The sequence below is a fragment of the Crinia signifera genome, chromosome 5, assembly GCF_055691185.1.
Source record: "Crinia signifera chromosome 5, ASM5569118v1, whole genome shotgun sequence".
Lineage (NCBI taxonomy): Eukaryota > Metazoa > Chordata > Amphibia > Anura > Myobatrachidae > Crinia > Crinia signifera.
Window position 1 is genome coordinate 285,840,797 of NC_139221.1, and position 24,407 is coordinate 285,865,203.

Here is a 24,407-nt window from a genome sequence, read left to right on the forward strand (position 1 = left end):
TCCGTAAACCAGTACCGCAGGTTTGGCACTTAGTGATATGAACAACACGTATTTGGTTTGTCTGATGTACAACCAGATATTCAATCAGAGATTCCGACTTTCAGAACGTCCCAACAGTCAAAATCCCATTTCCTAACAATAATTTGTCTGTTGGTATTTAAAGTATTGACAGTCAAGTGTCGGAAAGTCCTGAAACTGGCAAAATTGTTAGTGAATTTTCGGAAAACGGCCGTGAATTTGACAATCTATGTCCGTTTTCAAGTAGATCAAACCTTAAAAAAAAAGTAATATCTGAAAGCCTTAAATGCTGTTGGTAATGGCAGCATTGCTGTAGTTAAGGACAGCATTAAATACCTTTCTATAGCTTTATTGTGAGAGAAACAAATCCATAAATGAAGCTTTCATTAAAGTGTGCCAAGCCTCCCACAGACAGAAATCCAAAGACAATGTTGTTGGCTGAACCAATATTTCAGAGAATTCAACCTATCAAATCACAAAGAACGGTAGACATCACGGAGTCAACATTTTGTGGAAGAATCAGCATTCTTAAGAAGCATCTAATCATTAGGAAGGGACATTAAGGGTATAATTCGGAGTTGCACACTTCCATGACTATGCTAATCAGCCCTTCAACGTATACAAATGTGCGTATGACTGTGCAAAACTGTTATGCCCACTTTGAGCATCTTTAGGCACAAACATGGGTCGAACTATCAAAACTTGCTTCAGCTCTATGCTAGGTGCAGATTCCCAGTCAGAATATTACCTCCACTGTGAGCGATGAAGCGACTCTGTACTCAACCAGCTCAACAACACTCCTGATACACTTACATAAGATGAACCATCTTTGTGCGACTGAATACTCACCACCCATTCACCTGCCAAGAATGCACACATTTCTGAGTGGCAAATTTATTAAGCCTGGTGAAGTGATAAAGTGGAAGGTGATAACGCACCGGCCAATCAGCTCCTGTCAAGTTACAGGGTGTACACCTTGCAGGATGCATGCGCTGTATTAGATTTTAAGGATTTTTGCTACAGCCAGCAAAAAAATAAAAAATAAAAAAAAGAGTCTCATCTCTGGTAATATGCTTGCAACTCAGAATCAGGACCAAAGGTTGATTTTTCAGAAACATCAGTTGAACCCACAAAATCACAGAGTTCTCTGTGTGTAGGAATCAGGTTCACTTTTACATAGTATTAAGAAATTCTCAGATCCATATACAGCGTCACTGCTAAAATATGTAGTATGTGTGATGTTGCCTCACACAAATAGAGTATAAGAATATGCATTTTTATTTTTCCAAAATAAATTTTTCATGCAAAGCTAATAACATTTGTATTTGTGGAAGTATTTTAATGGTAATGAACACTGTGCATTTGCCAAAGTGAATCGATTCCAGTCTAAAATATTGTCTTTTTTAATAAACAATATTTAAAAAAAAAAAAGACTAAAAAAAAAAAGAAAAACCACACACACACACACACACACACACACACACACACACACACACACACACACACACACACACACACACACACACACACAACTGACATTTCTTCCGTTGTTTTCTGCATCATTATAATTACACAGAATACAATTTATGTGAAGTATTTTTTTTCTGCCATACCTTGGCTAATAGTTTCAGAATTATAATATTACATAGAAATCTGCTTTTGTTCATGACATATAAGTTACACAGCACACACAATGTCATCACTTTAACAGACACATTTTTATTATTTAAAACATTTTTGCATCTACAATTCAAATGATTTTTTTTAGATAAAAAAAATACAAAGCCGTATTCTTTTAAAAATTTGATTTTTAAACCTTTGTGAAAGACAAGACTTATGAAAACAAAACAAAAAAGTGTTAGAGAAGTCTTGACGTCACAAAAATCTCTGCAACTATACATGAACAGAACTGTGTTTACACTTTACATCATGAAAAAAAAATTATAATTCAGCAGGTATAGTAACTGTAACAATTCGCACACTAGTAATGCTCCAACTCAAAAGCAGCCTTCACTGTGATTCTTGTTTTCTTTTTGTTCAGAACACAATTTTCACAAGAGATTATGAATTAAAGATATATCTTTAGCCAACATTGGTGCCATTTGCAAATAGAAAAGTTGGAGAATAAAATGCAAACAATAATTACACATGACGATGCCTTCAATTTTTTTTTTTTTTTTACAATTTTTTTTTTAATAATGTTAAAAAAAAAAGTCTTGCATTTGGGCATGTTTAGTGTAACAGGCATATAACAGAGCAACTTCCATCATAGGCTCTTAATGTTCAGTGATGGCAACACTTTTAAACCAAAGCTTGGAGGATAATAGATAATAAATTCAACCAGGGAATCCTTCATTCCAAGCAAGCATGGACTAAAATAAGTCAAACTCTAGTGGATGTTTTTATATTTAATAATCCATACTGGATCACTGCTTTTTTTTTTTTTTTAAAGGCAAAAAAATAAAATAAAACAAAAACAGCCTAAAACATAGCACAATGTTATATTTTTATTCAGTACGTAATAACCAAAGAAAAATCTCAATACTGTTTCATTTCTACTGTACAAGAAAACACTAATGCATATGCCTTCCTCGGTAATTGGACAGGTTGACACAGTCGAAAACATTGCATAGAGTCTTTATTGTGTGTATGGAAGAATATATATATATATATATATATATATATATATATATATATATATATATATACATACACACACACACATACATTGACACACACATACATATGTAAATAATACATAAAAACACAAGATAAGGCACAGGTAAATTTTCCTGGTGCTTGGAGAGGCTTTCCTATATCAATGCAATGTTTGGATCCCCAGTCTCGTATGGAGAAAGGAGCATGTGTAAGATTAATATGTTACAAAACGTCACTCTCCTTACTTCAAAAGTGTTCTATTGATCTCTGGTTTACACAAAATTGAATTAGTTAATTGAAGGCAAATCATTGATCTGGGGGATTTGAAGGGGGTGATCAATTTAAAAGATGTAAGATCAAATCTTAAAATGTGAGATTAGAATAAAACTACCATTAAAAAAGTTGGCGAAACTTACATGAAGTTTTTAATTTTGTAGGGCGTTCATTTTAATGGGCTTTAAAAAATAAAAAAAAAACCTTTAAGTTCATATCTAATCATATACAATAAGTCTCAGTCAAGTAACAATTTAAAACAATTTAAATTAGTGCCCACATAGAAGGTAGCCATTTTGGGTTATTATTTATAAGAATGCAGTCAATAATTCACCAGGAACCAGCGACATCATGAGGCACGAAGTGTCGGTGACTGATGCGAACAGATTTTACACAACAAACTGTGACATTAAAGATAAAAGTGGTATTTTGTTTAAATGTAAACAATCCCATTGATTAAAACTGCATTGTGTTGCTAAAACTATTGAAACAGTTTATTCTTGAGACAATATTTTAAGTGTTAAGCAATAATGAAGCAGGTGTGTGGTACATTATTGTGATCTAGAAGTTCAACCAGTGGTTCCCAGTCCTGTATCACAGCACCCTACGGTATCGGCTTATGCAGCTGCAGAAGTAGCAAAATTCTCAACTGAATTATTTAAAACTTAACACAATACAAAAAGGACACAAATGACAGTTCTCTAGTAAGGCTTATCAGCATCTTCAAAACCTATTAATGCAATGGACCACGAGGCTCATTTAATCAGACTTCATGCGCTTAAATCCTGTGAACACGCTCATTTTTGCAGAATTTATTATACCGATTTATTGCTGCATTCCAATAAATACTCCTAGCTGTATGTGGAGAATGCAAAATGTCTAGTTATCAAACGTAAAAAAAATAATGAAGCTTTCTATAATGAATGCCACCACAGGATGGCAATAGTATCGGAAACAATTGATAACAGCCCTGCTGGGGAAATCATGCTCCTTCTTTATTCCCGGTCAATTTGGAAGCAAATTGTTTCAAAGTGAATAAAGTGACGCTGGAGTTTGTCTGTTTTGGGAATGAATGGGGTTGTAAGGAAAAACACACAATGCTGGCAGATGAGATATGTCATTCTGGAATGGCAAATCGCATCGATGATGGGGAACCAAAATACCCCCATTGTCATGAACGCCTCTGATTGGATGCACTGTCTAAGCAAAACTATATTGATAATTATCTGCCAAAAAGGGTATCTAATTGCTGTGACAAGCAGATATACTTTATATGAGAAAAAATGCAGATATTCATAAGTAAGACCCAAACTAACATACACAACATGGCCAAAAGCGTGTGGACACCCACAAATCACATCAATACAGATTGTAGCCAGCGTCTTTGCCGCAATGCAATGTAGTTATTTTTATCCTTTATTTATATGGCGTCACCAGGGATCCACAGTGCGAAATTACAGGTTATATAAAGGAATAAGCAAAAACAGTGAGTTACAGTTGAATACAATAGAGGACAAGTACAGGGTACATAAATACTGCTGCATCAGCAGAGGACACTGGTATAAGTATCAGCCTTGCAGAAAACGGCAGGATTTGGGTAACTAAAGGTGCCCATACATGGTACAATTATTTTATACAATATCGCATCTCATCTCATTGCATAGGTTTTGTAATGCGATGAGATGAGATCTAGTACAATAAGTATGTGCAGCACATACTTTTTGAGCTGTGCGATGAGATGTGTGACGGGAGCGCGCATCTCATCACACCCAACAAATGTACCGTGTATGAGCACCTTAAGAGAAGGAAAAGCATGAGGGAAGAGGGCCCTGCTCGCTTTCATTTTAAAGGGGAGTTGTGCCATGCGTGCTCACAAATGACCGCACATGTGCATGACCATAGCAATGAATCGCGGTGTATGAATAGTCCCAGCCTGGCACGCCATACAGCATATGCATACATTTGTATGTGTTTGTCGAGCACCTAATAAAAAACTTAAGTCATTATCATGGATATGTTGCTATAACACCTCCGCCTTTCCATCTCCTCTAGCATTTGAATCGTCTTTTCAAAGAATGAGTTCCCCTGGCTCCAGTCTCTACTGGCAGAGTGTTTCCCACCACACAACCTGACTTTGGCCAAGCCCATGGTGATGTAGGCCTGCTGCTTAGCCATGATAAATCATTTACTGAACAGTTCTTGTGTTGTTGGGGCAGTGAGTTGTCGCATAAGGCAAAGGATTTATACGTACCACGTTTTTCAAGACTTTCCTATACTATTCTGTAAGTATCTGGGGCCTAGTGCTTCGCAAAACAGAGTTGTTACACATCACAACAGCCTCACCTGCAGCTAACAGGGGCAGTTCTAGCAGGGCAGAAATCCATTGGTATCTACTTTCAGCAAAAGTGGCACCCAATGACACAACAACCTGGAAATCTACCTAATTATGCCGTACGACAAATTCTACTGCACGGGTTTGAGTATGGAGACTGCACAGCTGTATGCTTGATTGTATGCAACTGCTAGCGGTTGGTATAAAGGCTCTTGTAAAACATTAATGAAGCTTTATTTAGAAGGTAGAAATGAACTAATTCCAATATAAACGGGCATCTAATATAAGCGTACTATTTCAAAAAATTATTTACATAAAAGATTCTTTAACACTTTCATTGGGAAATAAGTTGCATTCTGAAGAAATGGTTTCTATGTAAGTGTAAATCACCATAAAAGAATGAGCATTTTCATTTTGACTTTATAAAATAGGGGGTACCTTCATGTAAACATTACAAAGAAGGAGAGTGCACTTTGTGTATCTATACAATTTAAAAAAATAAATAAAAAAAATCATACTAGGCAACACAAGAATCTTCCCTAGCACTTAAATGTTTCATCTGATGATACAGTACAGATTACTTAATACCCCTGATCATGTAACTAATCTGCAACAGTTTCAATGATGGAAAATTGAAACGTGTCTACCATCTACAAAAAAAAACAGAAAAGTGATTTAAAGAGATAACTTTTGCCTAAAGTTGCCTACAACCAATATGGAAATGTAAACAGCATCAAGGAAAATGTCCCTTTAAATTTCTTTAAAAAGCCTTATGAGGTGGTAACATCAATTGTACATTGCCATTTCTATTAAGAATTTAGACTGCACAGTGGCGCATCCATATTACAAAAAAAACTAATCGTAGTGTTTGGTTACCTGACAGTAGGATATTCTGACAGGGAATAAAAACCTCCTGTCACATGTTACCACGGGCAGATCTAGCTTAACAAGCAACCAGTAGGCAACATAATTGCGCAAAACAAACTGTGTTAGTTGTTCAGCAGCTAAAAGATTCCCTGTAGCCAACTCTTGGTCTAAGGCTAGATGGATGTGACGGAGGTTGTGTGTACGGGGGCGTCTTTACATCAGTCTCCAGGCAGCAACAACAAGAGTTGAGGCGAGGTGAACCTGCACAAGAGGAGCTGGAGATGTGCACACTGGTGCTCTACGCAAACATACAGTGGAACAAAACAGGGGGCAATCTGATGTCAGGTATTCTGTTTTAGGACAGCCCTGTTCCCTGATGCAAAATATATGTGTAGAAAAGACATCAGAAACAAAAACATATGTACCTTCTTTGAGAACCACAAATATCTCTCTGCTCTCTTTAACAGGGAATCTGAGCCTGTCGGTTTGGATGGTATATAAATAATGGTTTAAGATGGACCACCGATAACAGAAGATGCTACTTATGTGCAGCTGCAAAAGGTGCATTTGAACATAAAAAAGGAAAACGATCTTACATCATATAATTAGAATCTTTAGGATCTGAGAAACTGAACGGTCAATTCTTTTAAATGAACAGCCTAAATTAAAATTCCAGTGGTAGAATACATCACAACTACTTCGGGACACATTACATGTACAGGTTATAAATTCTATGTGAAAAGACAGAAATATAAAGAAACAGAATAAAGTCTCACATTGTTACTAATCCAGTCTATCAGACAGTGCAAAGAAGTTGGAGACACAGTGAACAGAATTGCCACTTGAAAGTAAGTGCTTTCGTTAGGTGACATTTTTCCTTCTAAAAAGGCATAAAATGATTTAGGTATGAAAAGCTCTCTTATAAAAAAGATTTAACATGCCATAATATGCAAAGGGCATAAGTGCTCTATTAAGGAACAATTTGTATTATACAATAGTGAAGGGGAAACTAAAATGTTTGCCTTGTCACTTATCTTATGCTGTTATATATTACAGGACTGTAATGCAAAAATACACCGACATAAAATTCCACTGAAAATAATATGTACTTTTAGTAAGTGGGGGGAAAACCAGAGCCTCTTCAGTTTTCCTAAATACGTTCTTCTCTACATCCGGGTATGGCCTGGCCAGCCCAGTCCAATCTGTATGCCGACGATGGCCTACGAAGTGCAAATAGTCCAAACAAACTCTTTAGGATGTAATCTGGATTTTAAAGCATTTTCAGCGTGAAGTCTTTGTTTATCGAGGCCAACAGAAACACCCTCAACAGAGCACACACCGGCTGCTCTCCGCACTGTTACATGAATCCACTTGATGGTAAGTCAGGGTAAAGTTTGGAGTTCATGGAAGGATGAGGATGATGATGATGAGCAGCTGGTAGATGTGTGGCAGCCTGGGTGCTATTTACCACATCTATTGGTGCTGTATAGGTTTCATTTACGTTTCCACCACCAAAACCATTTTGAAATTGCTGGGGGGAAAAAAAAGAGAATACATATTACCACCACACTCGCAGAATCACAGACGTTTTTGTATTTTTTGGGGCACTGAATCGATCATTTAGGCTGAAGAGAAGACATGGCCGGCATAAAGGCATGGGCTAGGGTTTGTCACCGATTTGCCTACTCTATAACCTGCGAACCCGTGAGAGGTTCTCAAACGCTGAACCCTCTCTCTTTCAGGCTGTTACTCCTCACTTGGGCCTAATTGGACTGGGACAAATGTGTTCTCAATATAGGCAAAACCATGTGCACAGCAGGTGGGGCAAATGTAACATGTGCAGAGAGAGTTAGATTTGGAGGAGTTATTTTGTTTCTGTGCAGTGTAAATACTGGCTACTTTATTTTTAGACTACAATACAGATACAGTTTGAACACACCACACCCAAATCTGACACTCCCTGCACATGTTACATCTTTCCACCTCCAGTGCACATGGTTTTGACTACTTTGAGAACATGTTTAACCTGCAATCAAGTCTGAATTGGGCACTTTGACCTTCCTGCAACAAAATCTGGTAATCTACCTATTGTTTATTATTATTGCTACTATTATTACAATACGTCCTCATTAATTTTGCAGTATGTCAACTCTGTTATTGACCCTTTGAGTGCCAACGTCTCTGTGAGAGATGCGAAAACATATCAGCTAAAAATGCCAACATCTCTATGAGAGATGAGTAAAATATGACTGCCAACATCTCTGTGAGAGAAATGCAAAATATTGGCTAAAAATGCGGGAGTCGCTCACATTTGTTATATGAATTTAAATAAAAAATATTGTGTAAAAAAAACAACAACTCTATTTTCTACTTTGAAACTCTTTCTATGTAGTGTTTTTTTTAGCATTGCAATGGCCATAGCATAAAGTCGGGTAACAATCAAGTCCTGTTACTGTTTGTATATTAATAGCTAAAACACAATTGAATCCTAACTGAGTATATTTATGTCCATTTTAAATATAGTCTAGAGCAGTGGTGTCAAACTCATGGCACTCCAGCTGTTATGGAACTACACATCCCAGCATGCCCTGCCACAGATTTTATATAATGGATAGCTAAAACTGTGGCAGGGCATGCTGGGATGTGTAGTTCCACAACAGCTGGAGGGCCATGAGTTTGACACCACTGGTCTAGAGGAAGTCCTATGCCATGTACTTCTGTATGTCTGTTAATTCTAGCACTCCGCAACTTTCAAAGCCTGTACAGTTGTTCTTCCCCGCCTGAGGTGCCACCCTCTGCTGCGGTGCTTCTAGCACAGTGTGCTCTGCATTTCAGCACTGATACAAAGGATCCGGAAAGTATTCACAGCGCTTCACTTTTTCCACATTTTATTATGTTACAGCCTGATTGCAAAATGGATTAATTTTTTCCCCTCAAAATTCTACACACAATACCCCATAATGACACCATGAAAAATGTCATTCCAAGCTAACCCACGTGGTTATTTCCATATAATAGAACACTGCTGCTAGCATTTACTGTAGTGTTTTCAAAAATGTCTGGTATTAGAACCTTTAATTCTTCGATCTAAAGTTATAAGTGCAGATAGAGTCTTCCTGTTGTCAACTTATCTGTCGCTAGAACTAAGCTCCCAGCAATGGATAAAGACATCACATTTTGGTAAGCGTACACGTACATTTCTACAAAAGAAAAAAGTTTGGTACCGTGTTAGCCAGTTGATAAGAAAAGTTTTATTGTTCCTCAGTGAGAAAAACAAAATAGCAATCTAGCAAATATGATACCTTTTAATGGCTAACAAAAATAAATGTTGTTAAAATGCAAGCTTTCGAGACTTCTTAAGTCTCTTCCTCAGGCATGGTATAACAAGGTGTGTGAAGAACCACATATATATACACAGCAGAGTAGGAACAAGATGTGATAGATGGACATTCTTAAGATCAAAACAAAACAAAATAACAGAATGAGCTTGTAAATTGAGTCCTTAATTGGTTTGTAGATAAGTAGTGTGAAAGTTTTATTGTCTCTAAGTTGATGACAGACCAGAGTTAGAGCTCCGATGCCCTCACTCTCTCTGGGCCAGATTCCTCAGATGTTGTAGTGGGCCATAAATCCCTCGGATAGATTCAGTCCTGTGTTAAGGGTGTCAAACGTTGTCATTAATTTGTATTCCCAGACCCTCCTGTCTCTTTGTGATTTGAAATTTCCTTTTAGTATAATCACTTTCATATGATCCTGATTGTGTCCTGGGCTGCAGAAATGTTTGGCCACAGGAAAGTGTGTCTTTTTTTCCTTTATTGTGTGGCGATGGGACCTCATCCTTGCCTTAAGTTTTTGTCCTGTTTCTCCAACATACAGACCCCCAATAGGACATTTGGTGCACAGAATCAGGTACACTACATTGGTAGTAGAACATGTGAATGTCCCTGGGATCTTATAGTCCTGTTGTGTGTTGGGGATCCGTACACTGTCTGTAGTGAGGATATGGGCACAGGTTTTGCAGCTCCTTACATTGCAGGGATAGGTTCCTCTTTGTGTAATGGATGGCAGTGAACTTCGGATTATAATATTTTTCAGGTTTGCAGGTTGTCGGTAACATAGTAGTGGAGGGTCTGGGAATATTGTTTTCAGGCGGTCATCTTTGTGTATGATGTGATGTAGTTTTTTTGCAGTTTTTCTTAGCACCTCAAGCTGTGGGTTGTAGGTGACTACCAGGGGTACACGGTTGTTTCTTTCTCTTTCTTTATATTGGAGAAGTTGATTTCTGGGTATCCTGATGGCTCTGATAATCTGATCGTTGATTGATGTGGGATGATATCCCTGATTTAAAAAGGTCCCTTTAAGTTGTTTTAAGTGGACATCTCTATCTGCTGGGCTGGAGCAGATGCGATGATATCTGATGGCCTGGCTGTAGACAATGGATTTTTTGATGTGTTTCGAGTGGAAGCTGTCCCATCTGAGGTATGAAGGCCGATCCACGGGTTTTCGGTATAGGGTTGTCTGTATTGCGTTGTTTTGAATTGTTATAGTGGTGTCAAGGAAGTTTATCTCGGTATATGAGTAATTCATTGTCAGGTTTATTGTAGGATGAAATCTGTTAAATTTTTCATGGAAATGTATGAGTTCTTGTTCAGAATCAGTCCAGATGATCAGGATATCATCGATGTAACGGAAGTAAGCCAAGGGTTTGATTGAGCAGGATGCCAAGAAGTCACTCTCGAGTTTTGCCATGAACAGATTGGCGTATTGCGGTGCCATTTTACTGCCCATGGCGGTCCCGGTGCGCTGTAGAAATATTTCTTTGCCAAAGGAAAAATAATTGTGTGTAAGGATGAATTTTGTAAGCTGTGTTGCAGGACCAGGAGCAATCCCATTGGACTCAAGATATATCTGGCATGCTGTCAGTCCATCTTCATGGGGGATATTGGAATATAGGGATTGGAGAAACAGGACAAAAACTTAAGGCAAGGATGAGGTCCCATCGCCACACAATAAAGGAAAAAAAGACACACTTTCCTGTGGCCAAACATTTCTGCAGCCCAGGACACAATCAGGATCATATGAAAGTGATTATACTAAAAGGAAATTTCAAATCACAAAGAGACAGGAGGGTCTGGGAATACAAATTAATGACAACGTTTGACACCCTTAACACAGGACTGAATCTATCCGAGGGATTTATGGCCCACTACAACATCTGAGGAATCTGGCCCAGAGAGAGTGAGGGCATCGGAGCTCTAACTCTGGTCTGTCATCAACTTAGAGACAATAAAACTTTCACACTACTTATCTACAAACCAATTAAGGACTCAATTTACAAGCTCATTCTGTTATTTTGTTTTGTTTTGATCTTAAGAATGTCCATCTATCACATCTTGTTCCTACTCTGCTGTGTATATATATATGTGGTTCTTCACACACCTTGTTATACCATGCCTGAGGAAGAGACCTAAGAAGTCTCGAAAGCTTGCATTTTAACATTTATTTTTGTTAGCCATTAAAAGGTATCATATTTGCTAGATTGCTATTTTGTTTTTCTCACTGAGGAACAATAAAACTTTTCGTACATTTCTACAAACGTTCTTGCACATACATGTGTCAGCATACACTATTGCTGCAGTCAGGCCAAACATTGCTCAATGGTGCTCCAGGTCCCGTATGACCCTGCTTGCGCAGAGCGGCTTTTCATGCGAATATGCGTATTAGTCGCAATGTGATACAACAAAACTTTATTGATGTTATATGTGACACTTGTATATCTGAGTGTGTCTGAATTGGTCTATGAAGTTCTAAGATGCAGCGGTTTTTCACGCTAAGTTCTGTTGTGCTTTGTATACAGATATACAAGTGTTGCACATCATATTAGTGCAGCGTCGTCAAATGTTTTTTTCACTGCGACTAAGATGTACAGAAAGACACAACACCAGGCATCTCGCACCACATGGCATATTGAGGCTAGGTATAGGAGACTAGAAATGTGCACCATAACATTTATTTTGCACTATTTCCTTTTACCATTATACCCGCTAGCTTTTTTTCACTTATGTAAACAATTTTAATCCCTAGTTTATGCTTCGTTTTTTATAAATTCACAGACACTTGGGTGACTGTCTTTCACCGGATTTTTTGGGCCCCTGCTCCCTGGATTCAAACTTAGTATTAGGCGTCTACCAGAGAGACAAGGTCACCTAGACGCTGGTTGGTGGGCTAATATTTTTTAGCCAAAGAATATACTAAGAACCTCGATACTGCTCAATATAAAATAGCAGAGCTTATTATTATTGTGGAGCGTGCATCGACACTATTTTTCTTTCTTTGTAGAACTATAAGTCCTAGTATGATAGCACCTCTCAATATGTGTGTAATTAGGGTGTGCACCTTTCCCCCATATGCATGTTTGGATGTACAGTACTCAGGGCCTTATTCTAGTTCACTTTTTCTGACAAAATCCTTTTTAGATGGACAAAACCATGTGCACCGCAGGGGGGAAGATGTAAAATGTGAAGAGAGAATTAGATTTGGGTGAGTTATTTTGTTTCTGTGCATGGTAAATACTGACTGCTTTATTTTTACACTGCAATATAGATCTCACTTTGAAGTAAAACCCCACCCAAATTTAATTCTCTCTGCACAAGTAACATCTGCCCCACCTGCAGTGCACATGGTTTTGAAGGATTTTGTCAGAAAGAGTGAACTAGAATAAGGCCCATAGTTCTTAACACCACATTATTGGGGATAACTTCAGATTTTTCTGGATTTTTGTTATTGGCTTTAAAAATAGCCAGATAGCCAATAGGATACATAGGACACCCAGGCTACTCCTGGGTGTCATCCTCATAAAGGGGAAATATCAAAATACTGGCTTCTCCACAGTGCCATGAGCCAGGTGCTGCAGCGTTTCTGGAGCACCCAGCTCCTGTCATAGTGGATGAGCTGACCATGCAGCCACTTGTCTCTGGGGCAGCCAATCATCTCCAGAGAAAATGGGCTATCCCCCAGAGTAAGGTCAATAGGATTACAATCTAATACAACATACAAAATTGGGAATTTCCAAGTCTCTGGCGCAAAAGCTTGAAAACGATGGATCTAGAGGTTTTCAGGGATCTCCACAGTTCTCAAGGGAATTTCTCAAAAAATAAAGAAAGAGAATATCAGTAATGATACTGACTATTCAAGACTCAAGTATGGATTACAGGGAGGAGATGAATAGATGGGCGTACCCCACTCACGGTAAGTAGCTCTATGTACAGGTACGTAGCGGTTTCTTTGCCTTTGTCTCTCCTTCTTTCTTCTTTCTTTCTCCTTTTTTTTCCTCTTTTTCTTCTTCTTTTGTTTTCTTTGATTTCTTAAACCGGATGGTTTTTCACTCAGTGGTTTAAGTGAAAAATGTGGGAATAGAGAATCAGGATTAGTGCATTCGGTCAGAAGTTTTTCTAAACACCCCGTGCAAGTAGGAAATGGTGGTGCTCGTACCTTACTCACCCGAAAGAAGAGTAAGATACTTATATAAAGGTATCTTTATAGGTGTATATAACCAAGGAAAGAATGAAAGTGCGTACCGCACTTACGTGTCTTTATGATTAGTCTCCACCCGTAGCGTGTGCTTGGCTTGAGATATAGGTTCCGATGTCACCGTCGGGACCAATATTTCTCAGTTGAGGTGTACATAGGTAGGTAAAAATAATAATACAGTATGAGTGGGTGAACTAAAATATTAAATGACCTCTATATAGAGAGGATAAGTGGTAGAAGGAAAAGTGCCTTCAAAATAGAAAGAGGTACTAGTAGCGTACCGTGACTCACACTGTGATGTGTGGATAAATTCCCATAAAGGTTTCTTTTTTAAGGAGAAGTTTTCACCGCTTATAGTGTTTATATATAGATCACATATGTACCCTAGAGATTTTCATTGAGCAAAAGATATGCGTACCAGAACTTACAATGAAGTAAGTATGTTTCCACCTATAGGTGGAAACATACTTACTTCATTGTAAGTTCTGGTACGCATATCTTTTGCTCAATGAAAATCTCTAGGGTACATATGTGATCTATATATAAACACTATAAGCGGTGAAAACTTCTCCTTAAAAAAGAAACCTTTATGGGAATTTATCCACACATCACAGTGTGAGTCACGGTACGCTACTAGTACCTCTTTCTATTTTGAAGGCACTTTTCCTTCTACCACTTATCCTCTCTATATAGAGGTCATTTAATATTTTAGTTCACCCACTCATACTGTATTATTATTTTTACCTACCTATGTACACCTCAACTGAGAAATATTGGTCCCGACGGTGACATCGGAACCTATATCTCAAGCCAAGCACACGCTACGGGTGGAGACTAATCATAAAGACACGTAAGTGCGGTACGCACTTTCATTCTTTCCTTGGTTATATACACCTATAAAGATACCTTTATATAAGTATCTTACTCTTCTTTCGGGTGAGTAAGGTACGAGCACCACCATTTCCTACTTGCACGGGGTGTTTAGAAAAACTTCTGACCGAATGCACTAATCCTGATTCTCTATTCCCACATTTTTCACTTAAACCACTGAGTGAAAAACCATCCGGTTTAAGAAATCAAAGAAAACAAAAGAAGAAGAAAAAGAGGAAAAAAAAGGAGAAAGAAAGAAGAAAGAAGGAGAGACAAAGGCAAAGAAACCGCTACGTACCTGTACATAGAGCTACTTACCGTGAGTGGGGTACGCCCATCTATTCATCTCCTCCCTGTAATCCATACTTGAGTCTTGAATAGTCAGTATCATTACTGATATTCTCTTTCTTTATTTTTTGAGAAATTCCCTTGAGAACTGTGGAGATCCCTGAAAACCTCTAGATCCATCGTTTTCAAGCTTTTGCGCCAGAGACTTGGAAATTCCCAATTTTGTATGTTGTATAAGTTTGTTGGTTATTTGGTGATAACCGGGTAAAGTACATATCCTCAGGCAGCATTGCGCCTTCATAGGTCTTATCCTAAACTTTGTTTGCTAGGATTACAATCTAAGCCACACCCCCTTTTACCTTAGGTCATGCCCATTTCTGCTTTGTGTGCCTTAGGCATGCGAGGGGGCTTTAAGGAGTGTGCACTGGGTGTTAAAAGACCTGGTAACACTACTTCTTAGATGTGTACATGGGGAGAATTAAATCTAGATCTTTCATTGTTTTATGTACAGATGTGTCCTCATACATCTATCCTCAATGCACCCAACAGTGGGAGATGCCTAGTGTGAGTGAGAGGAAACATCACATAAAACGCTTTTTTCTTAAAAAAAAAAATGAAAAATGGGTACTTGTTTCCTAGCACGGCGCCCATCGCATTGTATACCATAAGACTAAATATGGTATGCTTTGCGATGCTGCGCGATGTTGTACAATAAGAAATGTATGGCATTCTATGGCATACAAAGCGATGGTATACGATTTTTTATTGTACAACCACCCAGATGGGTCCTTACAATGTTAAATGCCCCCCCCCCCCCACTATCAAAGCCAACCCGAATCGTGGCAAGCGTAGCGAGCCCGCGAGGGGCGGCGGTACGCATCCTCCGACCTTTTCATACCCCCACTATCCACGTCGGCGTGGAGCAGATTTTATATAGTGTGGCGAGCGCAGTGAGCCCGAAGCGTGGCGAGTGCAGCAAGCCCCGTGAGGGGATGCGGAATACATGTAAAGTAATACGCGTCCCCTCGCCGTGCTTCGGGCTGGCTGCGCTCACCACACTATCTAAAATCAACTCCATGCCAACATGGATAGCGGGGGTATGAAAAGGTCGGAGGACGCGTACCGCTACGCTCGCCACACTTCGGGTTTGCGTTGATAGTGGGGGTGCATTTAACATTGTAAGCACCCATTAGGGTGCTTATACAATATAAAAATCGTATTGGGCCTGCTTTTAACATTGTAAGCACCCATTAGGGTGCTTATACAATAAAAAATTGTATTGCATCGCATGTGGCTATATGGCAAGCAACGCGATGCGATGGCATAAGATGCCCTAAGATGAAAAAATTGGGCGCCATGCTAGAAAACAAGTACCGAAAAATGCATATTATTCACTATGTAAATAAGATGAACAAGTAGACACAGTAGATTACAAAGATATGCAGCATGCCTATATTCTGTCAGCAACAATGTTACAGTATTTTCTGGGACATGCGTGGTCGTACACAGAATATAGGCATGCCGTATATTATTTTTATCAGCAAATGCTGCTTGTGCATCACAACCTTTTTGTTATCAAGAAGCATTTTATTGTAAGTTACACGCAAAGTTTTTTGGTGCTAGCAAGTCACTAGGAGGGCTAGACATAAGTGGACACATCCGTATGTACATATTGTTGAGTGCAGCTTACTTTGTTTAACAACTGTTGCTGAGCTGGCATCACAGTGTTATACTGCATCTGATTCAGACAGGACGGCTGAGCCTCCGGTAGGCACTGATACATAGACACAGCACCAGAATAGCAAGGCTGGGAAGTCATCATTACGGTCTGTGCATTTAAGCCACAATCTTGGATTTCAGGTGCCTGTGATAAACATTCCAAAAAGCCATCCAAGTTTGAGGGAGCAGAGTACATAGATTGTTCCACGTTTCCAAGATCGAAGTCCATCTGTGTAAGGTTAGCCGGTAGTGCCACTGTGGGCAGTGACTCCGGGTAAGGCATATATTCCTCTTTGCAAGCAAATGGAGCACTACTTAGTTCAGCTTTGTAAAATTCTGGAGCCACGTTGTTGAGGCTGGGAACATACTGTTCACTTGGCTGTTCCTGGTAAGGGATGCTGCCACTCATAGAGTTCCAGTTTGTGAGCATGCCATTGACTTGCATATGTTTCATTTTATGACACAGCTGTTGCGGCATCACTTGGTTTGGCTGATGCATCTGCGACGTGTCCAAGCCATCTTGTCTTACACTGCTGGAGTCCGGCTCACATGGCAATTGCTGAAGTGGGTTCATAAACATACAATCTGACTTTCTGTTGAGAGAATCCTGAACGTAAGACAGAATTTCGTCTGCCACATCAATCTCCCCAATATCCGGATAATCAAATTCACTTCTGAAGAACTCTTCATCTTGCTGTATCATCACCAGATCATCAGAGTTGATGCCCAAAGTTCTCATGATATTGTAAAGCTCGTTGTTTTTGCCCTCTGTGATGACATCTGTCTGATCTATAGAGAGTACTGCACTCTTTACTTGGGAAAAAGCTGCTTCCTCCTGCTTCATGTTGTTATTGGCCACGACCATTGGACTGTCATGCCAAACACTGGGAAAGTTAGAGCTTAGTTCATTTGCGGAACCTTTGAGAAAACTGTCAAAAGAAACGGTGTTTTGAGCTGGAGGACAAATGTACACAGACTCGTCCTGCCGCAGCATGGCACCCAGGAGAGACGCAGGATTGACAGGTGCCTCATTTAAAGTCGCTTTGGCGGAGGTTCCTTTACTTGAAGAGCCTTTAAGTTTATTTTGTGATGGGGCGATTATGCCTTGGAAAGGAAACGAGGGCTCGTACAACACAGCCTCACCAGTTGTAAAAACGAAAGGCAGCTGCGAGCTCCGCTTTCTTAAGTGCTCTGCTCCTTCCTCCTCTCTGAAATACAAACAAACATAAGGACATACTGAGAACACACAATGACTTTTGGGAAAAATGTGCTTTTACCAAAAGGCTGCCCATTCCTCACTTATTTGGAGGAGTGCCCCAGATTTGGATATAATCTAGTATTCTGCAAAGCTCTGCATTCTAAAATAGACATGCGTTCTATATGGACCACATTTTAAGCCTACCCCGATGTTAAGAGCATTTAATTGGAAAGTACAGGTAACTCAAATGATGCCACCTGCCCAAGTAGCCGATTTAGACAGGTGGCTGTAGGCTGTAGTTGCCGACAGCTGTGGAAAGCCTGATTTACTACCTTATGTTAACGTGATATTCCATAAAACTAGTATTGGCACTTTCACCAGCGCCATGCTAGGTACAAGACATTTCCCATACTCAGGCGTCCCTTCCCTGTAAGTATGACAAGGAATTGCATAGAGCTTTGGATACACACCCATGACAGATCAGATGGTGTAATTGCAAACTATATGGCCATGACAGGCAAGTGGTTAATACAAGTACAAAATACTATGAAAAAGTCTTGTAATTAACAGAGACAGAGGACCTTAAATTAACATGTGAATTTTTGTACCTGACTTTCCAAATGAAGCATTGTTATACAGCAAAATGTGACGCGTATGAACAAGGCACAGTTCTTAACCAACCACCAAAAAGGTGAATTGACAGGAGATGCTACATTAGTAACCAGTGCACCATAAGTCTGCACAGAATATTTGTTGGAACAGGCAAAACAAAACTTCTAAACTACTCCGACACGTGGCTAAATATCAATATTTTACATTACTTGAGTTCTTTAAAAAAGTAAATGGAAGCAAAGGTGTGGTACTATTACCACTAGATGAGAATGATTAGATTATGGTACATGGGGCAGAAGACTTGGTGAGTGATCAACTGGAGACGTTCCCCTAAAGCAACCAATCCGCTTTTGTCATTTCAAATACTGTGCTTAGATAAAGGTCAATTTCCATGGATTTTCAGCTATTTAAAATAGATAAAAACTGTTCTTAATCAATGCTGGGTTTTAGGAACTAAAACACACATTTTACAAATGAACAAAAAAGTAAAATATTAAAAAAAAATCTAAATTGATAGAAAATCTATGGAAATTGGCCTTTAGTAATAAACCCCCTAGTTAGGACTCCTCCCATGGGCATGTTTCTAAACCAAGTATCCTCTTGAAAAGCTGTAGAGACCGACATTGGAAAAGAATGCCATGGGTATAAAAGGTCAGGCACCTCTAACAAATATACTCACGAAAGGGGTCTTTGGGTCGCGATGATGTAATCTGGTCTTCCATTTTTGTAAACAAGACGTGCATTTGCTTGAACCCAAGCCCATCCACTGTCTTTAGTAAGAAGTCTGAACACAGTCATGCCGCTTTCTCCGGTCTTGATCACTAGGTATGAAACAATAAGTGTAAGTTAAGCGGGAATATAATATCAGCAGTTACACATTTAGGAGAACAGTTTTCAGACCGTGTTCATAAAGAGGATAATGTGTCCATCGGGAATAGTTTGTTGTATTCACTTCCTCTTGACTAATTTATACAGTTTTGCAGGGCACCAAATAAAGACTATTATCTTTATGAGCTCACTGTATTACCCCACCCTGATGAAGGTCTTAGTTGTTATATCGACACCTAGTATTGCAAGTTCCTGTTGTTTTATTATGCCCAATGCCATATCACTGTATACATCTAATATGACTGAGTGGTTAGATCTGGTTTACACCAGGTGTCATGTTATATAGATTTTTATAAATTATCACGTTAAAAGTATTCTGTACAATGTATTTAAATAGGATATGGAAAAGGCTCGCTTCACAGTGTGCTTTGCAAGTTTTTCTGTCTGATGCTCATATTCTCCTCCACTCACATGCATGTTCCATTTATTGTCAAGCAGATCCATGAACTATGGGCAGCAGAGCACCAACAATAAGGTGGAGATTCAATCAGTTGTGGGGTTCATGGTGGAACCTTGCACACTACTATAATGTGGACTATCTGGGGAGGATTTCTCAAAACCATTGAAGTACAAGCCAAAACGAATGGGAAGAATCCTCTTCTTAATACAGTACAGAATTTATTTTCCGCGAGCCTCAGTACATGCCCGCGTGTCCTAAGTATAGGCCTGTTAGTGAACAAATCATCTCCCCGTTCCATATGATTCTCAATCCTGTATTTGAACAGGCTAATCATATCTCCTCTCAACCTCCATTTCTCCAGTGAAAACATATGCAGACTGGTTAACCTATCTTTTTATTCTAGTGATTCAAGACATTTTATTATCTTAGTTGCCCTTCTCTGTACCTGTTCCAATTCATTTATGTCCTTTTTAAGGTGCAGTGCCTAGAAAGGAACACAGTATTCCTAGTATGGTCTCACCAATGTCTTGTAAAGAGGCACTATAACATTGGCATCCCTTGAATCCATTCCCCTTATAATGCATGCCAGTGTCCTGTTTGCTTTTGCTGCTGCACTTGAGCAGTGTGCACTATTACCCAATTTTTCATCTATGATGACCCCCAAGTCCTTCTCTACAGCAGAATTCTCTATAACAAATCAATTTAGCCTTTAATTAGCTTGTTCATTTTTGTTCCCATAATGAATTATTTTACATTTATCAACATTAAACTGCATTAAACTGCATTTTCCACCTCTCCGCCCACCTTTCCAGTTTAATTAAGTCACTTTGTAGTGTATCCACATCCTCTCCTGAGTTAATTTCCTTACTAAATTTTGTGTGGTCCTCAAGTATTGCAATTTTACTCACTATGTCACTTCCTATATCATTAATGAATATATTAAACAAGGTGGGTCCCAATATTAAATATTGTGGGACTCCACTTTGGACCTTACCCTAGCTGGAATGTATGCCATTTACCACCACTCTTTGTCCCCAACTGTGCAACCAGTTTTTAATCCAATTACAGATTTTTATCTCCTAAACCTTAGTTACCTAGTTTTATTAATAACCTTTTATTAGGCACCGTGTCAAAAGCTTTAGCTAAATCAATAAGTATTACATCAACAGATTTCCCAAAGTCCTCCCCCCTACTGACTTCCTCAACTCTGTTCCTAATTCCATGCATGATGTAGAATTTGCCAACAGTAGTATAATTAAACAATAATACAATTAATTTTAAGATATTATTCACATTATATAAAAAAACATAACAGCCTTCTTGTGTTCCCTATTTTTAGGAGCATTTCCTGCACAGAATCACCTAAGACCAACCTATTAGAGGATATTAATTGCCAAAGATCATGCCAGGTGACTAAATTGCAGCATTAGGAGAATAGAGGAGATCACTGCAATACAAAGTGATCTATGTTTGGAGTTACACAACCCAAGACCAGTGGTTCCCCCCCTGGGGTATGTGTACCCCTGGGAGCACCCTACAAACTGGAAGAAGAGGATCTGAGGAAGAAGAGGAAGTCTCCCAATGGCGGAAAATGCCATGGAGATAAACCATGTTGCGTCACTTCCGGGTCTGTCTTCAGCGGCATCAGGGTCTCGTCGTCCTTTTGCCCGATAAGCAATCCACTGGGAGCTACCCACACTGCCCTCAGTGCAGGGTAGATTATCCCTGATGTCTGACACGGGTGGAGGAAGCAGCGGCATTAATCCTACAGGCGTTAGCAGGAACCCTGGAGACAGTACACAACCAATGGCCAGACAGAGAGGGAACAGATTCCTGGCCGCACATCACTCCTCTGCTACTCCTTAATATAAGGACACGCATAAGGAAAAAATTTACTGCGGACTCCCACTCCACTCATAAGTACTGTGGATATTTCAAGAGGAGGTGGTACTTATAAAAGAAAAGGGGTAGGGGGGAGAAAAAAGGTTTGGAACCACGGACCTAGGCCATAAGTGGTGAAGTCAACAGGGTCTCTCCATACACAGGCACAAATAATATGTTCATAAGTAATAAAAGCACTCACTTCGGATGTGATTGTCTGCACAATACATCATATCTGCAGCATGAATGAACTGATAGCCGGTTCCTCTGACACACAGCTCAGCTTCTGTGTACCCCAGCACTATACTTCCTCTGCAGAGAAAATAGATCAAACAAAAAAAAAGACAACCCATAAGTGTACCAGCTAACATTCTGCAAGATGGGAGTCTAGTGGCAGAACATAATAGTAAAGGAAAAAATGTTGACAACAGAATGCTTTTGTGGCTCTTACTTTGTGTCACACCCTATTGGGGTGAAGTCGAGCTTGTGCTTTGTTCTGAAGATGAAGTTTTTGGTTCGGATCTCCAGGATGGAAGGAGACTGCAGCGGAGTAGCCAGCGCAAATAGTGCAAGCTGTGGGGGAATCTGCGATCCATCTTTCCCTTTCTTGTTCTGTCCATGAAGAAACTTTAGACGTCCTTGAAAATTCATAGCCTGAAGCACAATGTATGAGAACATATGCTCTATTAAAAGAAACACTGTGAGGTTCATGAACAATAATTCTATTAACCCATTTCCTGTCCAAAAGATAGCAACTCCAGCTAAGCATTGATTTAATATTCATTGTCCGGTCTTATTACATTAAATAAGCTTTAGGAGCATTTAGTAAATATCATTGTATGAAATGGTATACCATGCACAAGCCTTTGGACTAATTTCGGTAGACAACGAAGGCTGTAAGCCTATACAGGTGTTCTAAATTAGGCAACCCCCCCCCCCCCCCCCCACACCTATGTGCCTGATAGTAGAAAAGGGGCGACTTACCAAAAACCCAGAAGAGTTATCCAGCAGACACCTCAATCTGCAGACAAAGTTTCTTTCCATGAAGGAGGAATTCTCAGGAGGAAGCTGCTCCGGTTTGTAGCATGATGGTATAACGGAGAAGTCATTGTCATCTGTAGGAAAAGTATAAAAGATTCCAATGTACTCCATAATTTACTCCAACATGTTTAGGCTAATAAATCAGCTACTCATGTTGCAAATGTGCCTGTTCTGAATCCAGCTACAGTATATGAAAATATAAACGGGCAACTTCGGTAGGGTGCTCCCTTCTTATACTGTCCCACCATAAAAATCACATTACGTGCTTGACTTACACAATAGTACCTACTAATTATAATGAATACCTAGTATGAATCTCCTAATTTATAATACCATCCCTGCTTAATTACCTGCACCAGTTTGTGTTTTAGGCTATTAAAGGGGAGCTTATCATTTATGGCAGAGAATTAAAGTGATTTAAAGGTTTTCAAATTCCACCCTCATGGCATTCTACCAGTCCACACATTGAGGATCTGTATGCTGGAGCACTGATGTTTTTATTAGTATCTCAGTGAATATGATTTAACCATCTGTGCTCAATCGTGGATTTCCTTAAAACCTGGCTTATTATGCAGTATTGAGGACTGAGCTTGAGAACCACTAAGTTTTTCCCGAAAGCTGCTATGAACACGTTTTTTTTTATACTAGGTCCTAGTTGTCATCGTCCCCCGCTGCATTAAATTGGAGAAGAGAGTAACTAAATGTAAGCATTTTCCAAGTATCAAGATTGTTTCTCAATTTATTATGAAAATTGCCACAAAAGTATTTTAATTAGCCACTTCCTCAAAAGGAGCACCCATAAAAACACTTCCAGGACTTTCATTTTCTATTTACGCAACACCACTGTACTACTGTCACAAAGCTCAAAAACTGGATACAAACTGCAGTGCTGTGTACCCGGGCCTATGTGGTACACATTCAGCTATGTTAATGAAGACCGGAACAATCGCTGTTCTGTCCATCATTAGCATGTATTCGGACGCTAGCTATATTGTAAGGTTTGATGTGCAGCACATCAAGCCGGACAACATCACTAGCGATCATAAGCATGCACACTGCCAATATGGGCCAAATTTAGCAGTATGTTGTCCGATCCGGTGGATTGGACCGACAAATCGTTCAGTGTGTACCCGATCTGTCCAATCTTTCTGGTTGAAACAAAAATCTGGTAATGTATAGGAACAAGTGACAATTTAATTTAAATTTGCTCCCAACAATGGAAAACAGACAAAAATGATCAGTAAGAGAAACCAGGTTCAGACAATTGGGCATATTCTTAACAATATGTGGGAGCATGCATCGTTAACGATATACCGAGTACACACTGAACAATATGCACTACGGTATCGTAACAGAAATCATCATCGTACAGATCGTTCAGGAGAATCGTATAGTGTATTTAATGGGGGAATTCAATTAGCCACAGCAATTTACTGCAGTTAATTGATCCCCCACGGGCGTCCTAATTAGTCCTGATGTCTGCACTTATCGGGGATTTTTTTTATTCTTTAAATGTTCAATAAGTGATCTGTTTTCACAGCTGCAACCACAAAAACACATACAGTAGGTCCAGGAACTTACACCAGATGCTGTGTGTTTTTACCCGAATGCAGGTTTTAAATATTTGGGTAAAAAAAGGCTTCAGTTGAAATGTCCTAAAAAATACATCAGGTACAATACTGCAACAAAGTTCTGTTGGGTTTTTTTCCGGCAAAAAAATGTGCAAGCATAATGAAATTAACCCATATATAGATAGCGCATACACATGGAACAATATTGTTCATTGACGTCATTGGGCCCCTGCTCTGTACATGCCGTTATTAATGATATAG

General features: G+C 39.2%; 1 protein-coding gene across 2 annotated transcripts in view; it reads right to left on the bottom strand.

Moving 5' to 3' along the window:
• Positions 1–1,519: 1,519 nt before the first annotated feature.
• The window catches only part of AHR (aryl hydrocarbon receptor), a 119,328-nt gene continuing 96,440 nt past the window's right edge, over positions 1,520–24,407 (bottom strand). For both annotated transcript variants that reach the window (XM_083189152.1, XM_083189153.1), the window contains 6 exons: positions 22,519–22,649; positions 21,986–22,188; positions 21,737–21,846; positions 19,045–19,186; positions 16,527–17,763; positions 1,520–7,679 (listed from right to left, as the gene is read on the bottom strand). In XM_083189152.1, coding sequence (XP_083045278.1) covers positions 7,506–7,679; positions 16,527–17,763; positions 19,045–19,186; positions 21,737–21,846; positions 21,986–22,188; positions 22,519–22,649 — 1,997 coding nt within the window. In that variant the 3' untranslated portion in view covers positions 1,520–7,505. The remainder of the gene's footprint in view (positions 7,680–16,526; positions 17,764–19,044; positions 19,187–21,736; positions 21,847–21,985; positions 22,189–22,518; positions 22,650–24,407) is intronic.